Here is a 24,711-nt window from a genome sequence, read left to right as displayed (position 1 = left end):
ATTCTTCTCTGACTACCTACAGTACAGCTAATCTCTACTGCCACCTAAGGCACAGTGGTTGAAACACGAGCAGATTTAATCACATTATGCAGCTCAGAAAACAAAGAGTAATGTTAATTTTGCGTTCTGGAATTTAAAAAAATATGTATTTGACTGTGGTGATATTTCAGTTTTCTAGATTCATAAAGGTATAATTTCTAAGTTTGTACTCATGTTCTCATTTTATTGCTCAGAAAGAAATAGCTCAGAAAAGATGAGACAGAAACTTGACTCGTTTGTCTATCACTTTGAAGATTTATCTACTGTACTGTCAAACAGTCAAAGCTAATAAATTTGCATGGATGCTGCTATATACTTTCAGAGCTCAGTTTATGTCTCATCAAATATTTCTCCACAAAACTATAAGCTTATTTTACTATTTCTCTCTTCAGGTTCTGAGATCTCTGAAGTCTTAATCTCCTGCTGCCTGATACCCTCGACCTGGGAATAATCAAAGTCTGCCTGTTATCAAAAAGTTGGAACATATTGCTCTTTGGCTGTCTAATCTGTATTGTCTAAATTCTCCTAACCTCCTAACTCTACAAAATGCTCACTGTTTTTATCACAGTGTTTCCATGTAGCAACTGAAATCCTTTATGGTCAGCTTGAAACTACGGCATATGGAGAAAGCTCTCACATTCTAATCTCTGCCAGTTACAATTAAAGATATCTTCTCCTGTTGAATTCTTAAATTAAAAGTCATCCATTCTTTACATACACCCTTTTGCTGTTATAATATGAAGTTGCATAAAATATCTCATACATAAAATGTATCACAGTAAATTCTTACTGCATATACAGTTAGTTTTGCATTGCAGCAGTGTTAGAAAACAGCTTGCAAATACATGTGTTACATTCATCTGTATCAATATCTAGATTTAGTTTTACTTAACTGAGTTTTACATTCTTATAAGTTTAATGTTAGGCTTAGGGTTAGTCTTTGTGAATCCCAGTGCTACAACGTCTTACAAAGGTTGTATGCCTAATTAAGTGGTAACGAAACTAAAAAAAACTAGATTCAAGAAACATCTGGCTTTTGTTCTTGATATATATACAGTAACAACAAATAAATAAGACAAAATAGTGGTAGTTAATTTTGATTTGCACATTGTACAGTATGGTTTTTATTGGGGCCCAGAAACACGCCAAAATATGTTTTAACAAAACTCCTCATCAGCAAAAATGTATAAGAAGCGAGGAGAAGCTAGGATAGGATCTGTGTCATGGTTACTGCATTATTATTTAATTTGTTTTAAGAGAAGTTAAGTTGTTGGTCTTGGGCAATTAGCTATTACTCTCCAGTAAAGTGCTGTTTGCCTGGATTACTTGTTTTTTTTTTCATTTTCTAAAATAAAATTACAACCTAATAAAGCCCAATTTCTAGCTTATTGGCCATTTTAGCTATCACCTGATTCCTCAGATATTGTGAATATTATGACAGTCAAAAAAACAAACAGATTTAAAAAACAAGCAAAAAGCCACAATGATTATCTACTAGCAACGCTGAGTGGCTTGGAACAAAGTGTGCCTGATTGCTTTAGGACGTGCAGATTGTCTGCCTGGTAAAATATCTGCCATTATGAGAGTCTAATCTGTTATAGTATTTTCATATTTCATCTGATTACACTTACCTGATTGTGCAATGTCTGCTTTCTGTATCCTATTTCTCTGTGTATGTTAAAGGCAGCTGTCTTTATTACTTCCAAGCTGGGGAGCACTGACTGCTTCGAATATCAATAAGTTATTTTATCATTATGCTCTTCTGAAACCAGGCACATTTAGCGTTCAAATCACATGCAAGATACCTTGTGGAGACTATCATCCTAAGCACCAGAGGAAGCTGAAGAAGCTCATTATCAGTGCATCCATATTAAGTCATAGTAAAGGTGTACTTATTTAAACTAAAATTTAAATTACTTTTATTTTTTAATATTGTTTCTTTTAAGCACTTATTACTTTGAGAATGTATCTAAACTGTAACGCTCATGGTTTCAAGTCCTTTTCTTTTTTTCTGATAGCACTATTATCATGCTGCTATTATTACATTTAACTCCTTTGTAATGATACTATTATAATTGCATCTATTCTTTCATTCTATTCTGTTTTTATTACTCACGTGTCACAGAACCAGATTGCTCTGTAATGCCAAAGCACCACCTACTCTCACATAAAAATAAGCATGAATCCAATACTTAAATAAGTCACAAGGCTGAACATGAAACTTTACCTAGTTAATCACGGATAAAATACTGATTGCTTTGACAATGCTTTCATATTGCTGTCTTCATTTTTAAGTCCATGTGTCCCAATACAAAAGCTGTCCTTGCCTTCCATGGAGCTGTGCTATTTCTCTTTTCAGATGTGATACATCTATGACACTTTGTTCAGTCTGTTGAGGTTTTCATTTCAGAAATTATAAGCAGCATGAAATTATAAGCAGGGTGTGCAGTCTTTTTGATAGCAGGCTGAAGGACACAAAAGCAATCAGCAGTTTAAAGCAGTTTATACTTCATTATTTTTACTATTTATTATATGACATTCATTTTTAAGGACTGTTGTTACAGAATGCATAAACTTGCGCTTAGCATCTTCAGTTATTATGTCAGAATAAATGCTTTCAAAGTGATTCCTCAAGGCTGATTATGCAATGAGATGTAAGAGATACATTTGGAAGTGTTCTTTCACAGGGGTCCCCCAATGACCTTCAAAGCATTATACTGTGTGTTGCAAACATAACGTGCCAGGACACTCTTGAATCTTGATTTGATTTATTTTTATACCAAACTAGATAAAAATCAAATCAGAAGCTGTTAGAATACATTCTGTATGTGAAACATTTAAGATACTGCATAACAAGAAAAAACAATATACTGTACTTAAGGATTTCTGTGTTTTTTGCTAATATACATGGATGGAAAATTCATGTGCTGCAATTATGTGATTGTTAAATAAGATGAATATATTTCTTAAATATTCTTTTAATATGAGGGCCATTTGAAATACAACATATCACATCAATCACAACATTACCATTTGTTATATTTTAATTACTCCCAATACAGTGTATTTTAAAGAATCCCACATACATTGCAGTGTTAAATTGTTGTGGGAAGATAACCGTTGCTTGTTTTTCCTATTGTTGAGACAATGTAAGGAGCTTGTTCAGAAGGACTTCAATTCTTTTCCTGTTGGAGAAGAAGAGATTAGTGCTGGGCTTTGCTGTAAGCTCAGTTTTTGAGCTGCTGTATTGGTGTTCTGTTATTTGGGTGTGATTTAATTGTCCATGGAGATGAACCAAGCTACAGGCCCAAACGTGATTGTACTGTAGGCAGTTTTGTTCAGTGAAGACAGCAAGGGAAGGACCTGGGTGTAGGAAAGGGTGCCATACTTCTATTACAAAGGAACTTCAAGAACTCATTATATGCCAATTAAGACTATTTGTAATAATAATTGTAATAAATTAAAAGGTTTGGTGATGATTAAAGGAAAAACATGAAAAAAAACACCTAATTAAAAATAACCCAGTAACAGAGTGAACCTAGGTTTCTTTGTTTCTCTGACACAGTGAGATGGTGAAGCAGTGAGAAAGCATGAAATTAAAAGACAAACAAGTAATTGCAAATTATTTACAAAGACTTTGTGTTGTGTTGATGAGTTCAGCCCTTCTACAATCCAAAGGTACACTCACTCTTGTTTAGAAGCACATTTGATAATCTAGTTATTCACAGAGCTCCACGTATCTCATTCCAATGAAACGGGCTTAATTGAGTAACATGGAATTCTGGAGCTGCAAGAACGGAATATGGAGTTCAGTATCCTCTTCCAGGGAACAAATATGAGTCTACATAATTCAATGTCACATAATTGCTCCATGTTCCATTTATTGCTGTCAATGACAAGAAGCACATAAGATGATGCATTTCTTTTAGCTAAGGAAGTATGCTGGATACCTATTGAGATTTGTGTGAGCGTTGCCATCTCTCTAAGAATATTAAATGACTTTTTTTTCCAGTCAGCAAGATTTGTTTCCAACACTTAATTGCATGCATGCCTACGAGGTGTCTGATAACCCACACACGGGCCTGCTGTACTCTTTTATTTAACTATTTGAATTTCTTTGCAGGTAAAGACTTCCAACTGACCTTCACAAAGCAGGAAGTCAGAAAAACAATGGACACGCCAAACACATTGTATTATAATTTTCCTAACAGAAACTAAAAGCATTCAGTCAATGTTTTGTGTAACATTGAGTGGAGTGCATTAAACATTGGGTATTAAATATTTTTCCTTTAGTCTGATAAAAGAGATGCTGTCTCTTAACCTGATGAAAATGAAATGTACAAGATGAATCATTGCTTAGGGAAACCAATTTATTTAGTCACTCAGAGGTGCTAAGTTATTTATTACTTGTCAGTATGTGCTGTTAGTTCAATTTAATTTAAAGTACAAAAAAAGTGTTGTGGAGATACACACTGGAAGAAAAATGACACTACAGGAAAGTCACTCACAGTGTTCTCTTTCTGGCATCTTCTGGTCTAAATATTCAGTGTTTTCTGAAAGTGTGTTTTAGAAAAGGACACAGAAGTTCTTCTAATATGTACAGATGGCTATAATTTAGCATATAAGACTTTAGCATCAGCAAAACAGCACTTTCTGTTCTTAAAGTAAATTCATAAATAGTACAGAAAGGGTCCTGACTTATCTTCACTAAGGGACACTTTGGTGAGCCATTACTAAAGTGTCATACCGCTACACAGATCACAATGTGCATTTAATTTGATTGTTACTTCGTTTATTTCATCAGTATTAATTACTGCATCAATGAAGAATGTTGTTTTTTAATCTTCTGCAACCAATTTGTATTTAGCATTCAGTAGTTACATTAAAAGGCTGAGTTCATCATCTTTTTTGAGAGTTCTTCATTCTTCAGAATTTAATTCATTTTCCTACTTTTGCAGTCAACATTTTGTCATTCGTCCATTGTTAGTCAACTTCTAGTAGCACTGGAAGGATGAAGACCACGTACACGCAAACCTCTGAAGCATGTTTTATTAGGTAGCTCATATAGTACATTTTCACACTGCAGGCTCATATCAGAGCGAACCAGGATAATGTCATCAGCATCAATTGAAGCATGATGTTTGGACCCATGTATGCAGTAGGAGAAATGCTGATATTTTGTTTCATAGCTTGTACCAGCTGTTCTAATGACAGAACACACAATGCTAGTGATAGTGACAGTCCTGTCAAGTACCTATGCCAAGTGCAAACTGATTTCAATAGAATTGAACACAAGCTGTTGTACTGTTGTATCTGGCATGGATCATGTTAATTAATGATTGGCTAAAACCAAAACATTTTAGAAGCGCACATAGGCATGTAACCAATTAAATGATATGTCTGATTCTAAATTAAATACTGTAAAAAGAGGTTAATAAATGAGGGGCAATGTTGTGGAGAATGTAGAAGAGTCAAGGAAATAGGACTTTCAGGGATCCCTAACCCATTTGGTCTTGATGTATCAGATTTGTTTTATGACTGAGCTAAATAATGGTAATAACCTATACTGTACATACATTCTTATGCATCTTTGTCTGAGAGAGCAGATCCTCTGTTATACTGTATGTTGCACCAAAGCGAATGACAGGCTATTGGATATTATGAGTGAAAAGAGAACTTGTTCTTAGTTAATGGTGGCAAGCAGCTTACTGTAGCATACCAGGTTTATTCAGAAAGGAACTACCAAAGAGTTTAGTTATTTAGTACTATAAATATAGAGCACTTTTTGGCTGTCTCTATGTGAGTTTCTGCAACCCACCTTTTTAAGATCCTGCTACCATACTCTGGCAGTGCCACACTTCTCAGAAGATAACTGAGGCAATGATCCCCAGAGTGGCACAGACAGTTTTAACATCACTGTAGAGATGGGTTTTCAGAGAGTCCCTGAGGCAACTCGCAATAACAGCCCTCAGCAACTGACGCCACAGTATGTATAAGAGAGTTAGTAGTTCTCTGTGTGAATCATGACAGGAAATTGTGGTGTCAGACATGTGGCCCGCTGGTTAAGGAGGTGCTTCTAGGTTTTCTTCCCCATGTTTTTGGGATAAGGGTGTCCCTCTCCATTACCAAAGAGTTTCAATTCCCAGGGGTTTGCAGAAGGTGATGCAGGAATGAATACATTACTCAAATTTATCATAAATTGTGAAAACCGTCATGAAATGAGAGGTAGGTAGCACAGGATGAGTGATAGTATCTGAGCGTGTAGCCACTTGATTAAGTATCCATCTTGGCGGGGACTTACTGGAAGTCCAGATCATATCACATTTATTGGTGTTGAGGCAAATAAATATTGGTCAGTGGGTGGCATGGAGGTGCAGTGGTTGGCATTACTGCCTCGCAGCACTGGGGTCCTGGAATCAATTCCGGACCTGGGGTGTTACCTGTGTGGAGTTTGTATGATTTCCCTGTGTTCACATGGGTTTTCTCTGGGAGCTCGTGTTTCCTCTCACAGTCCAAAGTCTTCCTGGTAGATTAATTGGCTTCTGGGAAAATTGACCTTAGTGCGAGTGCGAGTGCGAGTGCGTGTGCGTGTGCGTGTGCGTGTGCGTGTCTGCGTCTGCCCTGCGATGGATTGACTTCCTGTCCAGGGTGTGCCCCACCTTGCACCAGCTGCTTGCCAGGCTCACCAGAAAACCTGAATTGGATGAAGCCATTAGAAAATGGAGGGATGTTGGTCATGTCGTGGTTATGCACGAATTGATATACATACCATACTTCATAACACCTTCCACTTACCTTATAATATGCTCCAATATGGAGAAAAGTATACGGAATATATTTAATTTACCTAAAAGCACATAGCAAATGCTGTTTTAGAAAAAAAACAAGTAATGTTCTTAAGGTGGCTCAGTCAACAAACACACTCTCTAGGAGTGCAGTGAATATATGGGAATGATTCAGGCCTTTTACTGGACGCCACTAGGAATGGATGGGATTAAGTTGGCTTGAGCTGTTGGTTAATGTCTCTAGACTTCTGCCAAAAGCAATACTGCAAGCTTACAATAAGTCTTCCTTAATGCAAACTCCTGCAGTTCACTGTGGGACTTGTTGTGTCTCAAATGACAGTGTGTCAAACGGTAAGCAGCTCTGACAAGTGCACATGTTTGTACAAGTCCTTATTCTCCCTGTGCAGTACAGGTATAGTAGCAGTAAAGTTAGTTGAATAACTATTGAAGACTTAGAAAAGGAAACTACATGGAAACTTGGAGATTTAGAAAGCTATAGGAATAAAAGAAAATTTTCATAATACTCTCAATTATAATAAAAACTATGAGGAAGAAATAACTTTGTCCATTCTGTTAATTTTAGATATTCTTGCCTATGCTACATAGTGTATGGTAGTGTAGTCCATTGATCAGTTTTCAATTTTACTACTATTACCTATTAATGAACAAATTATTTTGTTGATTGACAAATTATCTGCCTTATGCATATTTTTCATAAAATGAAATCCCTAACAGGACTCTCAGATTGAAAACTCCACAATCACGTTAAACTTATTTTATAGTGTGGACCTGATCCCACAAATCATTATAACAGTTTCAAATGATTCCTTTAGTTTTGTGATCCTAAAAGCTATGCACTAACAAATAAACATGCAAATGAATTCTGCAATTCCCAAAGTTTATACCGTCTCTGTTTTTAATCAGGACCTCTTGTTTATGAGAAAGGGCCCCGTAAATTGTAGAAATGATATAAATGAAAAATCTTATAGTAGCGGCAGCATTCACCTTCTCACATCAGATTATTTTAGCTCTATAAAAAGCCATGCCTTTCAACTGCAATTGATTTATTCACCTGGAGCAAGTAGATGAAACAATCCTGGGTGCTTCTTCTAAAATATGAAGAAAATAGCTCAAAAGTGAATAATGAGAAACTGTTCTCCTGGAGCACTTTCTGATGCTTCATAACACCTACACTAAATAAGATCACTCTTAAAAACAAAAAGGCTTCAGAGAATTCATTTTAGAATAATCTAAATGGCAACATCAGGACTAGGGGAAAAAAAACAACAAATAAACCAGTAAAATAAAAATAGAGCTTCCAAATATTTTGAATCGAGGTGTTAGTAAGGTCTTAGGTTTTGCTGAAGGGAAGAGGTTCAGTATCCTTATTTCTAATTTTAATCATGTACACAGTCAAAGATCTACTGGAGGGCTACATTTTAAAGTTGTACTGCATATATAAAATTCATATTGGAGAGAGTTTTAAAAAGTACTAAAAGCAGAGGGAGGAATTTATCTGAAACACAAAAAAATAACATGACAAGATAGCAATGGTATGGCATCATTTGAGTACAATATACTGTATGTACGGTGCAACAGTACTAGACAAGTATTGACTGGAGACATTATCTGATCTTTATTTCATTTTTACCATGTGTTGTTAAAAAGATATGCAAAGACTACCATAAATGACTAACAGATGAACAGATAGAGGGCACCTCAGTGGCTCAGTGGTTGGCATTACGGCCTCACGACATTGGGGCCCTGTGTTCAATTTCTGGGGTGCGGTCTGTGTGGAGTTTGTATGCTCCCCCCATGTTCACATGGATTTTTTCTGGGTGCTCTGGTTTCCTCCCACAGTCCAAATACTGGTAGGTTAGTTTGCTTCTGGGAAAATTGGCCCTGATGTAATCATGATGTGTGTATCACTGTGTGTGTGTGCCCTGCAATGGACTGGTATCCCATCCTGCCTTCCACCTGTTGTAATTAGAGGCTGCAGCTCACAAATTTGTATCAAATAAAAAGTTTAAAAAATGGATAGATGGATACAAGAATGTACGAATCAACTTTATAAGGGATGCCTGTTGCAATAGTGTGTCTAATGCATGTACTGTGTGGGCAGTGTGGATCCAGGGTTGAAGTATGTATGCAAACTTACAGTACATCAAGCAGTAAACTTGTGGATCACGCATTTACCTAAAGTGAGCTCATGTTAATGTAGTTTTAAATAATTTAAATATCAGTAAAAGAAAAATCCTACTTATAATGAGATATGAGTCAATGATGAACGCACATGACACTCATCAAATAATACAACTATTGAGCTAACAAGTTCTCAAATGCAGATTTAACTTAATTACACAAATCAGTTGTTGCCCTTCTCTGCACTCAGATAAGATCTGCAGTGTCCTTCCTTGTATCTTCAAGATCCAAAGTGAACTTCATTCAATTTTGTTATTTTTGTCCACATATCCTGTTAACAATTTAATTGGCCATTCTATATTGCATATTGACTAAATAATAGCTGTCTACAGCGATTTTGAGAACCTGCAATAAGGTCAAAATTTGTCAACCTTCCCTGTCATTACCTGCCCTTCAGTGCACATTCTTTTAAGATTTGCTGGGTTTTTTTTAAGTACTATCTCCTTCCCTTTAAAACTACAATAAAATCAGAAAGACACCCGCTGAGACACACTAGAGAGTAGAATAGTATAATTATTTCTGCATTTACTCAAAAATGCTTCTTTTAAATGCAAATACCCAAGAGGCACTTCTGTGCTTATTCTGCATTTCATTTATGCACAAGAGGGGGTTGTTCCACTTTGAATCTGCATGTAATTGCATCAGTTTCAACTAGACAGCTTAGAGGAACAAAGCCATTTCAGACAGACAAAATGGAGCCAAAATACGATAATGCAATGAGAGAGGGTTCTATTTCTTCATCTCTCCTGTGCAAGGAGAAAAAGGTACATGAAATTAAATTAAAAAGCAATATTACTGTAACAAATCTGTAACGATATTTTACTTCACTTTGTTATAGTGTCTACAATTATTCTACTTTCCCTTCTTCGTATAGCTTATATTGACTTCAAATACAAAAGTCTACTTTGAAATGTGTAAAAAAACATTTTGTTCTTATAAAAGAAGGGGATCATGTGTAGCGATATGAATCAAAAGAACCCCAATACACGTCACACTCTGGTAAGTGTCCCACTCCATACACTACTAAAATATATATTTTTATACTACAACTATACTACTAAAATCATTGAATGCAAAAAGTTTTATAGAATGCCATTTATTCCTCCCCTAACCATCCTTTTTCTGTTTTATCCAGTACAGTGTTGCAGGTGAGCCTGATCCTACCCCTCTAAGCAATAAGCACAAAGCACATATGCCAGTCCATTGTAGTGCACTTACAGACACAAACATGTACACACTCATACCAGGGCCAATCTTCCCATACGTCGATTAACCTGCCAGTATGCTTTGGATTGTGGAAGGAATCTGGAGCACCCAGAGGAAACCCATTTGAACACAGGGAGAACTTGCAATACAAAGACAGGAATAACAGATAGTACAGGAATTGCACCCAGGTGCCCAGTGCTGGAAGATAGCAATACTAACCACCATGCAACCCATTGCTACATTTATAGCTTTAAAATGAGTCATATTTATTCCCCCTTTAACAGTTTGGGGGTTATTTTTATTTTCACAAACTAGAAAACAATATCACTGAGAACCTCTTGCTTAAGAACCTGACCTTCTGTCCTACACCCTCAACTTGTAAAGCAATTTTCCAGACATGCACAAACCTGATTTAAGCAGAACCTTGCAAACAAAAACAGGTGGAAGCTGAGATTGATAGATGACATTACAGACCACCTTAAGGATAAGTAGCATAAATGCCAAGTTCAGTGCAGATTTGACAGAAAGTCGATGGCCATATTTCTAAGTGTTAGGTAATTTCAGTTACTCACTTCAAAGAATCAGAAGCAAATCTATAAATCATGGTTGCATGCAATGCACACAGAATCCCATTGCACTGTTTTTGCTGAAGAGTTCAACAATGTTCCTGTCTGGTGACTTTTTTATTGTCACATTGTCCTTCAAAGCCAAGCAGCTGCTACCAACCTAATCCTCTGTGAACACACTTGCTGCTACTCCAGTACCTGCAGCGAATTAAACATACTGTAGCATTAAATGTATTCACAGAGAAATGTGTTGGTCCAGCTTATCCTGTTCAGCTTGTCTTACTGCAAAGATAGCAGAAGAGTCTGATTACAAAATGCACTTCAGATACCACACTTTAGGCTCTTAACGTAAGTTAATACACAATTTAGGTACAATTAAAATACTTGTTTTTATTTGGCAGTTTTTTTTTCCCTGCCAACTTAAGGGCTATAATTACCCAGATGCAATTACTGTAAAACTGAAAATAAGCACAGCTAAACAAGACCTGCCCTTTCAAAAAATATTGATTTTCATCTAGGATATTTTTTTCTGTATACTGTAGATGGTCCTCTAGGTTAAGTCTAATTATTGCTTCCATAACCATAAACATAAAAGACTTACTGGTCTGTAATTACTTGGTTGTAGATAATGTGCTTTGGTAATAACATTATTGATTGGTTATATATTTGCAAAAGTGTCCTACCCTTAGAAAAACACATACTTTTAAAATGAATCAGCTGAAAATGTGTTAATGTGGGTCCTCACAGATGGACTAAAAACTATTTAGAATCAGAACATTATGAAATGTAAGCCAAGAAAAGGACTTTCCTCACATTTATTTCCTGAAATTAATGTCATTATGTAAACGGAACCTAATCCATTCATTTTAGTGTTACATGACATTCAAACCTTTAATCAGCATTTTACAGAAAAGTCAAACTACATTCTGTATCTATGCTGCCACTTACACTTACAAGTTTCACTGGTACTTTATGAAAAGAGAGAAAGAGTTTTGAACATGTGCTGAACTGTGGCATGGCAATTATTGGTGCTGCCTCACAACTCTCAGTGCTGAGTTTGATTTCTCACTGTGCAACATACTCTTTCAGGTTGTCACAAAACCAGGCATACACAGCTTTACCAACGATAAGGAGATTTCTGATGATGGATGGTTTTGAAAACCTTCATGCTGGATGTACAAAAAAAACAGCCATTACATACGGACTGAAAGCTTTAAACTCTGCAGAGTGCAATAAAATTTTACACTTTCGAATTGCATCTGCAGTTTCACTCCTCCACTACACAGAAAGCTGTTTTACTGTGTGCTGCAAATAAATTCACCACCTCATGCCAGACTCTATGGAATACATTAAACTATACAACAGAGTGATGGTGCCACCAACTGTGGTGAAAAGGAATAGCATTTTAAAAGTTGCATTTAATGTTGTTTTGTGTTATTTCGGTTACAGAATGCAAATGTCAGTACTGGTAGTCCCATCACTGATTGCAGCAAGAATGAATTTTACATTAAAAAGAATTTCTGAACCGTCTTTTATAAATACATTTAGGTATAGTCTGAAAATAATGCTATTATATCACACCTGTCTTTTGGAAAAACAGTAAACTATCAGTAAATTATTGGAACAGCAAGCAGGGGTGTATGGAAGAAAATAACAATTCTGTGGTTCTCCTGGATAAATTATTGGCTTCCAAAATGCCAAACATTAGGAGAAAAATAGTATGCAAACGATGATATTTGCCAGACACTTCTACCTCAGAACAGGAATATTGTAAAAGTCACAAAACCCAATATAATATGAAAAAGTAAAAATTTCTGAATTGAACTATTCAGTTCGTATTTGTCATTTATCAGTAACGTTTACTTAAAGAAAAAAATATTTTTCATGCTGTTCGTTTTACAACCCTTTGGAGAAATGGCACAAGTGAAAACATTTACATTAGCTATGTAAACACAGTATTATACCAAGATAAATAAGATCTTCAGCGACTACTTGAATAAACCGGCACCTTAGTGCCTTCACATTCTGGTTGAATGAGTAGAAGCATAATCCAAAAATAAATTATGTTCACATAATTCTTACATGGCTGTTTTGCATCAAAATATTTCCTTAATAACAGCCAAAAATAAATGCTTTGGTCTAACTGCTTACTTTGCTTATGACGAATATAAAACTGTCTGTCACTTAAAAGAAACAAATCATGGTTAGTCAAATAGGTAGATAGAATATGAATTACTTTTGCTTCAGTACTTTTAAGTTCTACAAGACAAGAAAGATTATCAGGCAGCATGTAAGAACAGCTTACAAGCATAAGAACAGCTCTTCTTTGCTTGGTGGTTTAAGGACCAGAAGTGGCAATCTTGAGTGTTATACTCAAAGGGTACCATGCGACCTCCTAGATATAAATGATTTTTTAAATATTAGAGCATTAAAATTTTACACTGCATTAATTAGGTTCGTACAACCCTCTTCAAATATCCGATATATTTAAATGTTATACTTTAATATATGTTAGCGCTGCAAATTAATTTCCTAAATATTTTGAAAACTGAGATTACTGAGATTTTGGTGGATGTTGTATATGTTTATATCCACAATAAAAACTGGAAAAAAACTTGCAGAAAGTAAGCTCTTCTCAAAATCCCTTAATTAAACATTCCCCAGTGAGCACAGGGGTTCCCTAACACTGCATGTTTAGTTTAAGGTCAGCATTTTGCACAGTTTATCCAAATTGGTGTGAGATGTAAACAAGCTGCAGTAGAACTGATTTACTTGAACTACTCACTAGCTAACCCTATTACAAACAAAACTACATTGGAAAAAAAACACGACATGACTGCACACTCCTCAAAATAACAGCAATCCTGATCTTGAATTTGCAGGAGGCTGTGTCTTGAAACAGGTGATTCAACTGATGTGCCCCTCAGCAGTTGAGCAACGTGCAATGGATAGGACTTGAAGTGTATAAAAATATTACATAAAAAATAGTTAAAACATTAAAATCCTTTTATCTTCATAGAATATTACAATATAAAGTTTGATTATGACATTCTGATTACAACAGGTCACGAACATAACTTTAAAACAATCTTTCTATTCTTATTCTATTCTTTCTTTCTATTCTTCTATTTTAACTTCTTAGAAAACTGCATGACTGATGTAGAATATTTACACATAATTATTGTATGTAATTTAGTATAATAGGTTTTAATTTGCCTGAAAAAATACCTCTTCAAAGAATCCTGAGTCCAAGCCAGAATAACATGCTACATTTTTCTTTACATCTTATACTAATTTGAAACATAATAGAAACTATATACACTAAAGAAGTGATTTTTTGTTACTGCTATACATATTTATATAAAAACACCTCGTCTTAAAGCAATTCAACAAAACCAAACGGAATTTTTTTGACAATGTAGAAAATATGAATGTTCTTAGTCTTATATTACATTTTTGATAAAAATACGTTGCGCTAAATATATTTTAGCTCAAGACATTTTTAAAGTAAAAAAAAATAATGTTTATATATTCAAACGTTTTATATTCACAATTCAGCATTTAAAATGTCACAGAACTACACATTGTTTATCTGAAAATGTTTCCAAGTTGTACAGAGACTAAGGGTGTATTTACTGTAGGTCTTCATTTTGGGACAAAGTCTCATACACTTATATCCGATCTCCTGAAGATTCTTCTTTTGTCCCGCAAGAAATTCAATTTTATGGCTTCTGTTATTCTATCATTGACCAATTACTAGTAATGTAAAGAGAATCCTCCTCACATGACCAACAATATGCTACTGACAATCAGCATTACCTGCTTTGCAAGGAAACTACCCCTCAATGTTCTTGTAAAAGAGCAACAGTGCAGGCCTCTGGGATCTTATCCACTTGCTTGTTTCTTGACCTCGTTGGCCTTCATCAGTGCTTTGATGGCTCTGGCCCTCATCTCAAGCTCCAGAAGCTCTAGCTGCTGGGCAGAGGGCTGGACAACAGCAGGAGTTGAGCTTGCCAAAGTGTCTGCCATCACCACAGCTGTGGCCACTGGTTCAGGTAAGTCAGGTATGGCCAAAGCCGGCGAAACAACCAATTCTTTCGACTCCTCCTGGCTGGGCGTCGCCAAGGCCAGGATCTCGCTGACACTCTTTTCTATGTCTTTCTGAAGTTCTTTCTTTGGGTCGGCAGGCTTCACAGCTCCTGTTTCGGGAGGTACTGGCACAGCTGCAGTTTCCATGTTTTTCCTGTCCTCTGGCTCCTCTTTGTGTCCTTCAATGTCGCTGTCACATGTATCAGCATTGATGCTCAGGGCGTCACTCTCATCCCCTGAAGCGCCACCTTCCACACAGAGAAAGTAAAAATACGACCTTATTTCAAACCACGAAGTCCACAGTGATAATGTTCCCTGCTGAAGCTTACAATACAGCAGTTGTGTTTTATCCCAACAGCTGCCTGCTGGTTTTACACATTTACCGTATTGGAAAAAAAACTGCATAAAAACATCATAAACGTACTTGAAAATACTTTGAATACCTCATTTCAGAGCTTTTATCGTGTTGTAAACATGTCACATAGCAAAAACTATCAAAGACTTTTGGCAAATGAAGAGTAGTCAAAGTGGAAAAAAAACATCATCCCATAAGCTTTGAAACCACTGCAAATCACAGAAGTGACAGTCCACCACTGGATTTAAGTAAACTTTCTGAAGAAAATCAAGCAATAAATTACTTGAACAAAGTGTTATATCAATACCAGTCAACATCAGTGATGATGTTAACTGAAGCTGCATTATATACTAGAGACAATACCTACAGAATACTGTTTCTAGCCCTGTTGAGATTTCAAAGAAAAATGTGCCTAAATGCTCTCATTGACCTTTAAAGAAACAAAATTCATATGATAAGAGAATGTTACCCATTTTGCGAAAAATAAGTGATTTATTTATTCTGATAGACTGCTGGACAAAACGGCTGATTTTTGTCTCCTATCACACTTCACTTGTGTTACTTCAGTATAAACAACACTTAACAGCTCCAGTGTTTAGGATTTCAGTTTTTATTGTTTAAAGCAATTGCATTGCAGCATTTTCTACATACTTCAGCCTACCTTGTTTATGGTCTTCTACTTCGGCATTCTCTTTCAGTGATGAAGTAGAATCCACACTGTTGTCCTGCCTAAAAAAAGGAAAATATTTAAGAGAGAATATTTTAAACCCAAAGCACTTTCAGTTTTTAATTTCACAGGGAAGGCAATCCTCATTACTTATATCTTTCTAATAATGTCTTAAGAAAGGGTGTAATGAAGTTTGGCAATAGCCTTCTTCCACTCCAAAATTAACGTTTTTAAATTTGTCAATTATTCTTACCCAATTCAGAACAGCCAAATCATTTTTGACCGCCTTATAGCTATAACCACCATTCACAAAAGTGGAGAGTGAAGGCCTATAATAAACAGCTCAACAGGAAACAAGAATCCTCCAGAACAAAGGTTGAGAACACTTGCTGTAGGCAATGCCCAAACATTAAAATTAAGACCACTTCATGCACTCTTCAAAAAAAGAAAAATGAATCTCACCCTGTTTCGAAATATACTTACTGGCCATCTGTTTCGGACTTCCTTTTGCCCATTTCCCTCACTTCTTCGTCAACATCTGAATTTCCGGTCACTTCGTCACCTTTATCGTGTAAACAATTTTCATCAACTAAATTGCAATTAGATGTACAAAGAGGTGCAATGATTTTTAAATTCCGATTTATTTCCACATTCACATATATGTAAAGAAAGACACATTATTCAGCTGTGTGCACAATCTCTTCGAGGGCGTTTCATGGCTTTGCTCAGATACTTTCATAGTGCTGAAACAAGTCGGTTCAACGAGACCCACTGCTGGTGCTGCTGCCCTAATGTCTAAGTTCTGCAATGTGTCAGTTGGAACCACAAACAGGCGATATCCTATCTTCTAACTACCCTACCAAGAATTCTCCAGAGACCCTTGTATAATTATGCTAATTTTAATATACCCAAAGATAGCAAAATGTTTCTAGAATGTGCAAATTCATAGCAAACATAAAAAAACAATCTAAAATCTCCAATTCTGCAATGACCCAGCCAATCACCTTTCACAAACCACAATGTGTATATGAGGGAAACCACTGACTGACCCTTGCAAACGTATTCCTGTAAAAAGACTTCCCAAGACACTCAAAAAACAGAATGCTGATTGTTCCTAAAAAATTCCTTTACTGAAATATCTTTAAAATCTGTGCAATTATCACACCCCTTTACAATGAAAAAATATTGTCACAGCTATAGGTTACTATGGATGTGTCTCTTAGAATCTAGATACAATGGGTAACACCTGGCTGTGTCAACATTTCCACCTTCAAGGCAAAGAGATGTTTGGCTGAGATGTACAGGGTCTAGATTCAGTGATCATAGCAACTGTAAAGTTTACCTTGATTAAATGATTAAGTAGAAATCATCAGTTCAAAACAGACACCATAAAAGAGAATGGTGAAGCAGAACGGGATAGAGAACAACAGGCCACAAGAAAGATATTGGAGGCAAGATCTCCTTGTTCTAGATCACCCAGGAAGACCAGATTAGAGCTAAGGATTGGAACCCTTTTAAGAGATCTTATTATTCTGTGGTTTCTAGGGAACTCTGATTTCCTGCGTTAAGAATCCCTTGGTTAAAAATGACCTCTCTTGGTTAGTGGGTGCATTTCCAGAATAGGGAGATAGGTTCCCATTCATTCGGTGACATCTGGGTTTGCAGACAACTGCAACTTTTTTTAAAAGTTTTTCCATAGTTCAGACTACCAAATATAAGTTATTTGGTACAGTTATAAGAAAAACGTAGCACCATCTTACCCTCAAGAATCTGTAGCAGATTCCTTTGAGAGATCTGTTCCAATTGCTCCAAGCAAAGTCTCTTGATTTCATCAAAGGAGCAGTTCTGTGAACACAAGGGTTTTTGTTATCCTTCATTACAAATAATTCTAAGTACTTAGATTTTTACACACAGCGCATGTGAAGGTTACATTTCTCTCTCATTGGACTGCTTTACATGGCTAAACAATGTTAAGAAATGAAAAGGGTAAATGTGACAACAATAAAAAAAAAACATCTTTGGACAAACTGCAGAGAAACAGACAAACCACAATATGAATCACATTATTTCAGCTAAAGGCAAAAAGTAAGTAAACATTCCCACTTAACTACCACCTGTTGCTTAACATCTTAAAAGAGGTAGCAGAAGGCTGCTGAAATTTAGGAAATTGTGCCAAGAACAACATTCCTAAGCCTTTATAGCAAGGTGACCAACATCTCAGAAAACTCAGCAGCTGTGCCAGATAATGTATTATGACAAACACAATGAAAAAGCAGAATGGGCATAATTAATCTTTTAATGGGATGCATCTTTCCTCACAGCATCACTTTAACTAACACTTATTTAATTGGCAAGAATATGAAGGGTCTGACATCCCAACCGCGTGTGAGAAGATGAATACCTTCAACTCTTCTGGAAGCATTTTCTTAAGCTTTGTCTCCCCCAGCACCCGGAAACACTGTTCCAGCATCTCTTGTCTGTCAGTGATATAGGCACTGATGGGTCTGAATGGAACATCCAGATTTAAGCCTCCTTCTTCAATGTCACTAGGCTCATCTGTCTCCCGACTCTCATTTTCAATATCGACTTTTAAATCCTGTTAGTAGAGCACCAAAAATACATTTTTAGATGTAAAATCTGCTCTCGGTTTTTTTTATTTTGCGTGTATATGTGCGTGTTCAAAGACAATGGGATATTCTTTCACATTACGAAATAAGGAAGACGGTAAGTTTTCATCAGACGTTAGTGCTGTTTAGGAGCAAAACAAAACAAGGAAAGACAAAGACATACAGATACACGGCGATTTACTTGCTCTCAATTTGCGCCTTTTTTATTTAACTCGTCTCAAAAATAAATTTACTGTTTCTTAATTTAGGACAAATAAGTTTTCAAGTTAACACGCTCGGCCACAGTCAGCTGCAGGCAACGTGACCGAGTGTTCGAGACAACCGACACCTCATGCCCAGGTGTGCGTGGGGAAGAATAGCATTATAGTCAATACTTGATGTTTTCAAACCTAAAATAAAGCTATGACAACTTAAAAAGTAAGCTACTGTGTGACAAAATGTAAAAAAAGAAATGCAATACAAAGAATCTGTCAAATATTTTTTTTAATATTATATAAACAAGCTGAAGAGGGATTTCATCATACGATGGAAAAGTTTCGAGATCGTGAAGAATTTGACTGCCACCTACGAAGCACATTAATGTATGTAATGACATGCAAAACCCGTGTGTAATAAATCTTCTTGATAAGAGTAAATATTCAAATTATAAACACGTTACCTCAACACTTGATTCCGTACTTCTTCGTTTTCTTTCTACATGCCGGCCTTCTGAGTGCGAACGCTTCCTTTTCTTCTCCTTGGCAGATTTCTTTCCCGTCATTTCCACTTCTTCTAAAGGTACGTCCTACAGATCATTCGTTTAATAAGACGAATAGGTTTAAAGTACGTTAAATATAGATCGAATACCGCTACGTTAGCAATCTTAAGCTTTCTCTGAAAGATTAAAGACTATCGCCAAACATACAAACCGAGCTGTTTAGGAGATTTGTGTCGCGGAATTAAAATGTCATCACCAAAGTCGCGCTCTTGGTGCAAAACGTCATCGCCACAGGCGGTGGCGTGACGCAGAAGGTTGGAGTTGCCGTTGGGTGTGTTAAGATGATGTTGGTACTGCTCAGTGTTAATAACGCAATGGGTGAACGTACCCTTTCACACATACTGTACGTCAAGCTTTAGCTTAATTGTTTTCTTTTTTTCATACCATCAGTTTATTTTAATATTGAATATGCTAATGTAAAGTTGCCGTTTAAGACTATTGTTCTTATGAGAAAGGACCTTCACTCAAAATAGCTTTTGTAAATAACCCTACTGTATAAATCCATTTCCAGCTCGTCACTACAAATGATAATGTTTTCCGTTGACTTTCCTCATTAAATAAAGACCTAATATTCTTCATAGTTTAATCAGTATACTCGGGCAAACAGCGTTTTCTATATAATTTAGTGAAACTGCCACAGTTCAACAGTAGGCAATGGGATTTAACGTCCTGTACAGGACGTAAATTGTACTGTACATGTACTACAACATTTTTATTTTAATTTGTTTAAATCTATAGATGAAAACAAAGATTAAATCAAAACAAAATATCAATACTTTTGTTATTGTATAGGTTTGAACGAAGTACAGTATATGACCTTGCTACAAAGTGTCTGTACAAACGTCTGGTCTGGCCCAAGTCAGACAAATGGACATAGGCTCCATGGGTCTGTTCTGCAAAGACCATTCCTCTCTCCAGAGTAGACACCCCACTGCTACAACCCCAGTGTCTACTCTATCGGGTAAGAAGGAGCTTAGGTGGAAGAATAGATATCTGGTTATGGTGTGTTCTTTCAAGATGGAGGCAACGAAGAGTGGGATATTGTAAGAGGGATAAGACTATCAATCCTATATTCCCAATTACTTTCCAAAAATTCAGTTTTGTAGGTAACATTAATCAAACGTGCTAAGAACCAAGAATAGCTGTCAAAAACAGTTCAAAACACAATGATGTCGTGTCCAGTGCCAAGATGTTCTAAAAGAGGAGAAAAATGAAAGGCAAATCATTTAGTTTCTCAACATGTACCAGGAGACATAGAGGATGGGTTAGAAAAGAGGAATAAGAAATAAAAGATTATCCAAAAAGAACTTTAATATACTGAAATTATTTATATATCACCTGTATAACAACATATATTCAGTTCAAATACATATACATTTTCTGAAATTATATCTGAAATACATAGTCCTATTTTAATCCTATTTTAATAAATGTCAAAATGCAAGCCACCATCACAAAAAAAAAATTCAGGTGCTGCTTTCAGAGCTTGCTATCTGTGTGTCTCGGTCGACATACTCTATGTGACAAACTTGTCTGCTTAATTAAACAAAAAACTTAAATATTTTAAAAAGACTAATCATAGCATTATATGTGGGTGCATCCTTCTAACATGTAATCTTTACTGAAGTATATCTTAACTTTGTGAATAGGAGAATAAGAATTGAGAATGAAACCCATTCTAAAAAAGGAAGTATGCAATTTAAGTTTAGTTGCATAATGCTACGTAATAATTACTTTGATATTTCAATTAGCAGTGTTTCAAGAGTTGTGGGATTAGTGATAAAGTTTTTTATAATATCCTGGATATTTAATAAAGTAATTTGAAGCCATTTACTTTAATTGCATATATTAAAATGAAACTCTCCTGTATTTGGTAGAGGACTCCTGTCACTGCATGCTTCTGTGTTCACAGTGTTAAGAAGAGGAATTTGCTTCAGAAGTGATAGTACCTCACAGTGTTATAGTTCAGTTTTGATATGAACACTGTCATTAATTTGAGTAAATAACAGTGGCTTGGAAAGAAACAGCTATTCTGCAAGTACAGAACACACATCTTCAAGGGAGGTTTTGACAAATCAATGATAAAAATGTTTTACCGATAACTGGATGTTTTAAGATGAATCATGTTATTTCATTAACTGATGTGGTATCTCTGTTAGGTAGGTATACTATATACAGTAGATGTCACAATGCAAGTCATTTATATATATAGTATAGTTCACAACACCATCCGAAAAATACTTTCATTTTAGTATAGCATGCTCCTAAATTCTGTTTCTGATTGAATTGTCAATCACTGAAATAGCCATTAATCTTTGGCACACATTGTTCTGCTGTACAGTTTTATGTAAATTTAGAGAAAAGGGTCGTTCCTTTCACTCAGCTGTCAAGCAATAAGATTAGGAATATATATGTGTGAAATGCTTATCCCAATCTTGTCTTGATTTATGATTTTCTCTCTGCCTTCATCTTTGGCATAATCCCTCTCTTTCTCTCATTTGTATGTCTTTGCATTCTTTTGTCCTTATAACTGACTGATACACAATACTCAAAGTGTGTAAAGTGTGTGACCGATTTCTCTTTTGAGTTGTAAGGTGAATTTGCTAAATGTCACCAACAGATGGCATCAGGACTTCACAGGGTTTCTGTAGCAGTAGAGCAGAATTTTCTGCTCATCCACATGCAATATTGTTGAGTAAATAGGGCAGGCTTACAATTGGGTATTGTATCTGTTTATACTGTACTTGCAGACGAGACCTGTGAACTTGATTAGTTATTAACTAGAATTATATTCTGACCCACATTAACACTGAGCATTGGAATCTCTTTAGGATCTAAAGTACTGGACTGACATTCCTGTGTTGAGCTTGATTAGTTATTAACTGAGATTAGAATCCATTTTGTAATTTTTAATTAAGTGTGTCACCTTTTGTTGTCAAAGCTAAGTAGGAGCTGCCAGAATCCTGCTCATGCACTCTCAGACCTGCATGTCTTATCTCTTTGCCCAACGACATTCATTTTCTAGAGCTCTCTACACAGAAATTACACAATTACCTTTTCTGATTCTTCATCTCTCCCTCTGTTTCACCTCCCTTTCCTCCTCCTGGTTTTTATTCCCCTATTATTTACATGGTTTTTCTACCTTTTCACTGTCCTTCTGTTAGGACAGTACTCCTCTCTCAGTTGGAATATAAGTAATTAATTATGGTGTATTTTTTAAAATAAATTTATTTTCCCCAACAAATATCTGTCTTCTCTTTCCTCTGTCACTCTCTGTGAGCCCCTGAAGTATTTTCCACAACGTGGTTTCAAGGGCAACAATAATGCCTTAGAGCCAGTAATCATTACTTTCTTTGCCTCAGAAACACTCAGTGCAGAGGTGTGGAAACTAACTACATGTACTGTAGATGTAGAAACACGTGTACTGTATGTATGTATATGGTGATAAAAGGAGTTATTTATGTGTTTTAACATTTACCGTTTTTAACCAATTTGTGGTCTCACTATTGATCTTAAACAATGGTTCTAATCTTGTCCTAATTGTATAAGGAATCTGATTCTTCTGCCTTTTTTTCTGTATATTTCACCAGCTCCTAGAGTCACTGATTTTCAGAAGTCAGTGTTGATTCAATACTGTATATCACTCACCTTCGGCATTTAAATTAGGACCTATATTTAGAGGCCCTTATACTATACCATTGAGTTTATGTATGCAACTGTACTTTTCATCTACAGTATGACCCACCCATAGCCTTCTGGGTATTGCATTTCCATCAGTCTCCTTAGAAAGGCTCCTTATTTACTGTATGATAAGCTGAACACTTCTCTAAACTGGATGAGGTAGCATGAAGAAAGCTGAGCTGAAGCATTCAGTGAGGTGAAGCACACAGCTGGGTAACCATGGCAGTCATTTTGTGCATGCAGCCACATGATGCAGCCGTTTAAGGTGCAGAATTGAGAAATTACTTTATTAATTGAATAAAGATGGTCTCACATATCAGTACTGACCAGGTGCAACCTTGCTTAGTTTCCTGCTTAGATCTGATGATGTCAGCCTACAAGGTGCTAATTCAGCCTACAGACCCTCCTAATCATTGCTGGTTTTATATATTTTATAAAGGGAAACTTTTCTGAAAATCCTATAATTTTGTTAAAAATATTTTTGCTTCCCTCAAGAGGAATATCATCTGGAAAACTGTGTTTATCAGAGTAATAAACTACAAGCAAACATAATATTGTAGGGGTGGATCAATCTTTGCCCTAGAGTTTTCTGGGTCATCCTGATAGGCATTTATGATTCTGCCTTGCTCCCACTGTCTGCCTGATCTGATTCTAGCTACCTATAAGTGTTTATTGAAACTAAAAGTTTTAAAATCTTTGAAATCTCAGATATGCTTTAGACTTTTTCAGCTTCAATCCTTTATAACCAAGTCTTACTTCAGGCTAATAAGGCAGTGTTTATCAATACTGCAACATTATGTGAATTTCCTGAATTCCTGAATTCTTGTAATAACAGTCTCCAGTAACTGTAGCGAAGCTTCACACCTACATTGCTATATAGAACCGTGTGCTATTTGGCACACTGAAGGGTATGATAGGTCCCTTTTCAGGCCATAAAGGCCCATGGGGAATGGGAGGCAAAGGCCACCATTTTTTCTTTGATCATCCGACACTGGAGGTGGAGGTGATGTGGTCAGCATAATGCTCCAGCCGGCCTATTACCCCCGGAAGGATTAATCCCCGGTATTCATTTGAAAAGCAGGCTGAGTACACCTGGGAGCTGTCTGGGAGGAATTAGAGCAAGCTTAAGGATTACTGTCACAGCAAGGTGAACCCTTTGGGCGAGGAATGTTCCTGCCTCGTGTACGACTATGCCACCTAGCAATACAAACGGGGTGCTAGGGCCCCTCTACATTACCACAGGTTCTGTTTATCTCCCAGAATCACCAATGCACACACAGACCAGCGACAAACATTTGTATTGTATAAGTGCCCTTTTATTTTCTAACTACATTCACATTCACTATCACCCAAAGATGCAACAAAAACAGCATTTACAGCAACAAAAGGTCCTTCCCAGGGTCATAATGAATCCAGAGGGACAGCAGTCTTTCCTGTAAAGTGCTGAAGAGAGCCCACTCGAACGTTTCTTCTTAGTACCTGTAGTCTCTGATGGCCCACTTGAAGGAGAAGGGTACCACCCAGTCCTATTTCCCCAGTCTCTGTTCAAGTAACAATAGAAATCCTCAGTGGGCTGTATTACATTCCCCTCAGTTTGAATCGGCTAGCTGGGACAGTTTCTTTGTTCCTTGCCTTCAGGTGTTAAAAGTCTCTGTACAGTACCTCTGTTCCAATGCCAATGTCTCCCATGGTCATCAGTTACTGAACCAATAGTTCCTTGCCTCCAGGTACCTCTGT

At 36.4% G+C, this 24,711-nt stretch overlaps 1 protein-coding gene across 1 annotated transcript; it reads right to left on the bottom strand.

The window, feature by feature from the left end:
• Nucleotides 1-13,786: 13,786 nt before the first annotated feature.
• Nucleotides 13,787-19,500, bottom strand: caap1 (caspase activity and apoptosis inhibitor 1). Its single transcript, XM_088924306.1, has 6 exons — nucleotides 19,195-19,500; nucleotides 18,311-18,505; nucleotides 17,670-17,754; nucleotides 16,393-16,471; nucleotides 15,904-15,971; nucleotides 13,787-15,135 (listed from the first exon to the last, which is right to left on the bottom strand). Exons 1-6 carry the CDS (start codon nucleotides 19,294-19,296, stop codon nucleotides 14,684-14,686), a joined length of 981 nt encoding a protein of 326 aa, XP_088780432.1. The 5' UTR covers nucleotides 19,297-19,500; the 3' UTR covers nucleotides 13,787-14,683.
• Between the last annotated feature and the right edge of the window lie 5,211 nt (nucleotides 19,501-24,711).

The sequence above is a fragment of the Atractosteus spatula genome, chromosome 1, assembly GCF_055471065.1.
Source record: "Atractosteus spatula isolate fAtrSpa1 chromosome 1, fAtrSpa1.hap1, whole genome shotgun sequence".
NCBI classification, from domain to species: Eukaryota; Metazoa; Chordata; class Actinopteri; order Semionotiformes; family Lepisosteidae; genus Atractosteus; species Atractosteus spatula.
The sequence above is the reverse complement of the archived record's forward strand: the minus strand, read 5'-3'. Positions and strand labels throughout refer to the sequence as shown.

Excerpts from the sequence above, each read along its gene's own strand:
- caap1 (XM_088924306.1), bottom strand. The coding sequence starts at position 19,296 with ATGACGGGAAAGAAATCTGCCAAGGAGAAGAAAAGGAAGCGTTCGCAC. Across the intron at positions 16,472-17,669 it reads TCTGCTACAGATTCTTGAGG|GTGACGAAGTGACCGGAAAT; the intron begins GTAAGATGGTGC and ends TACACGATAAAG. Across the intron at positions 15,136-15,903 it reads AGTAGAAGACCATAAACAAG|GTGGCGCTTCAGGGGATGAG; the intron begins GTAGGCTGAAGT and ends TCTGTGTGGAAG.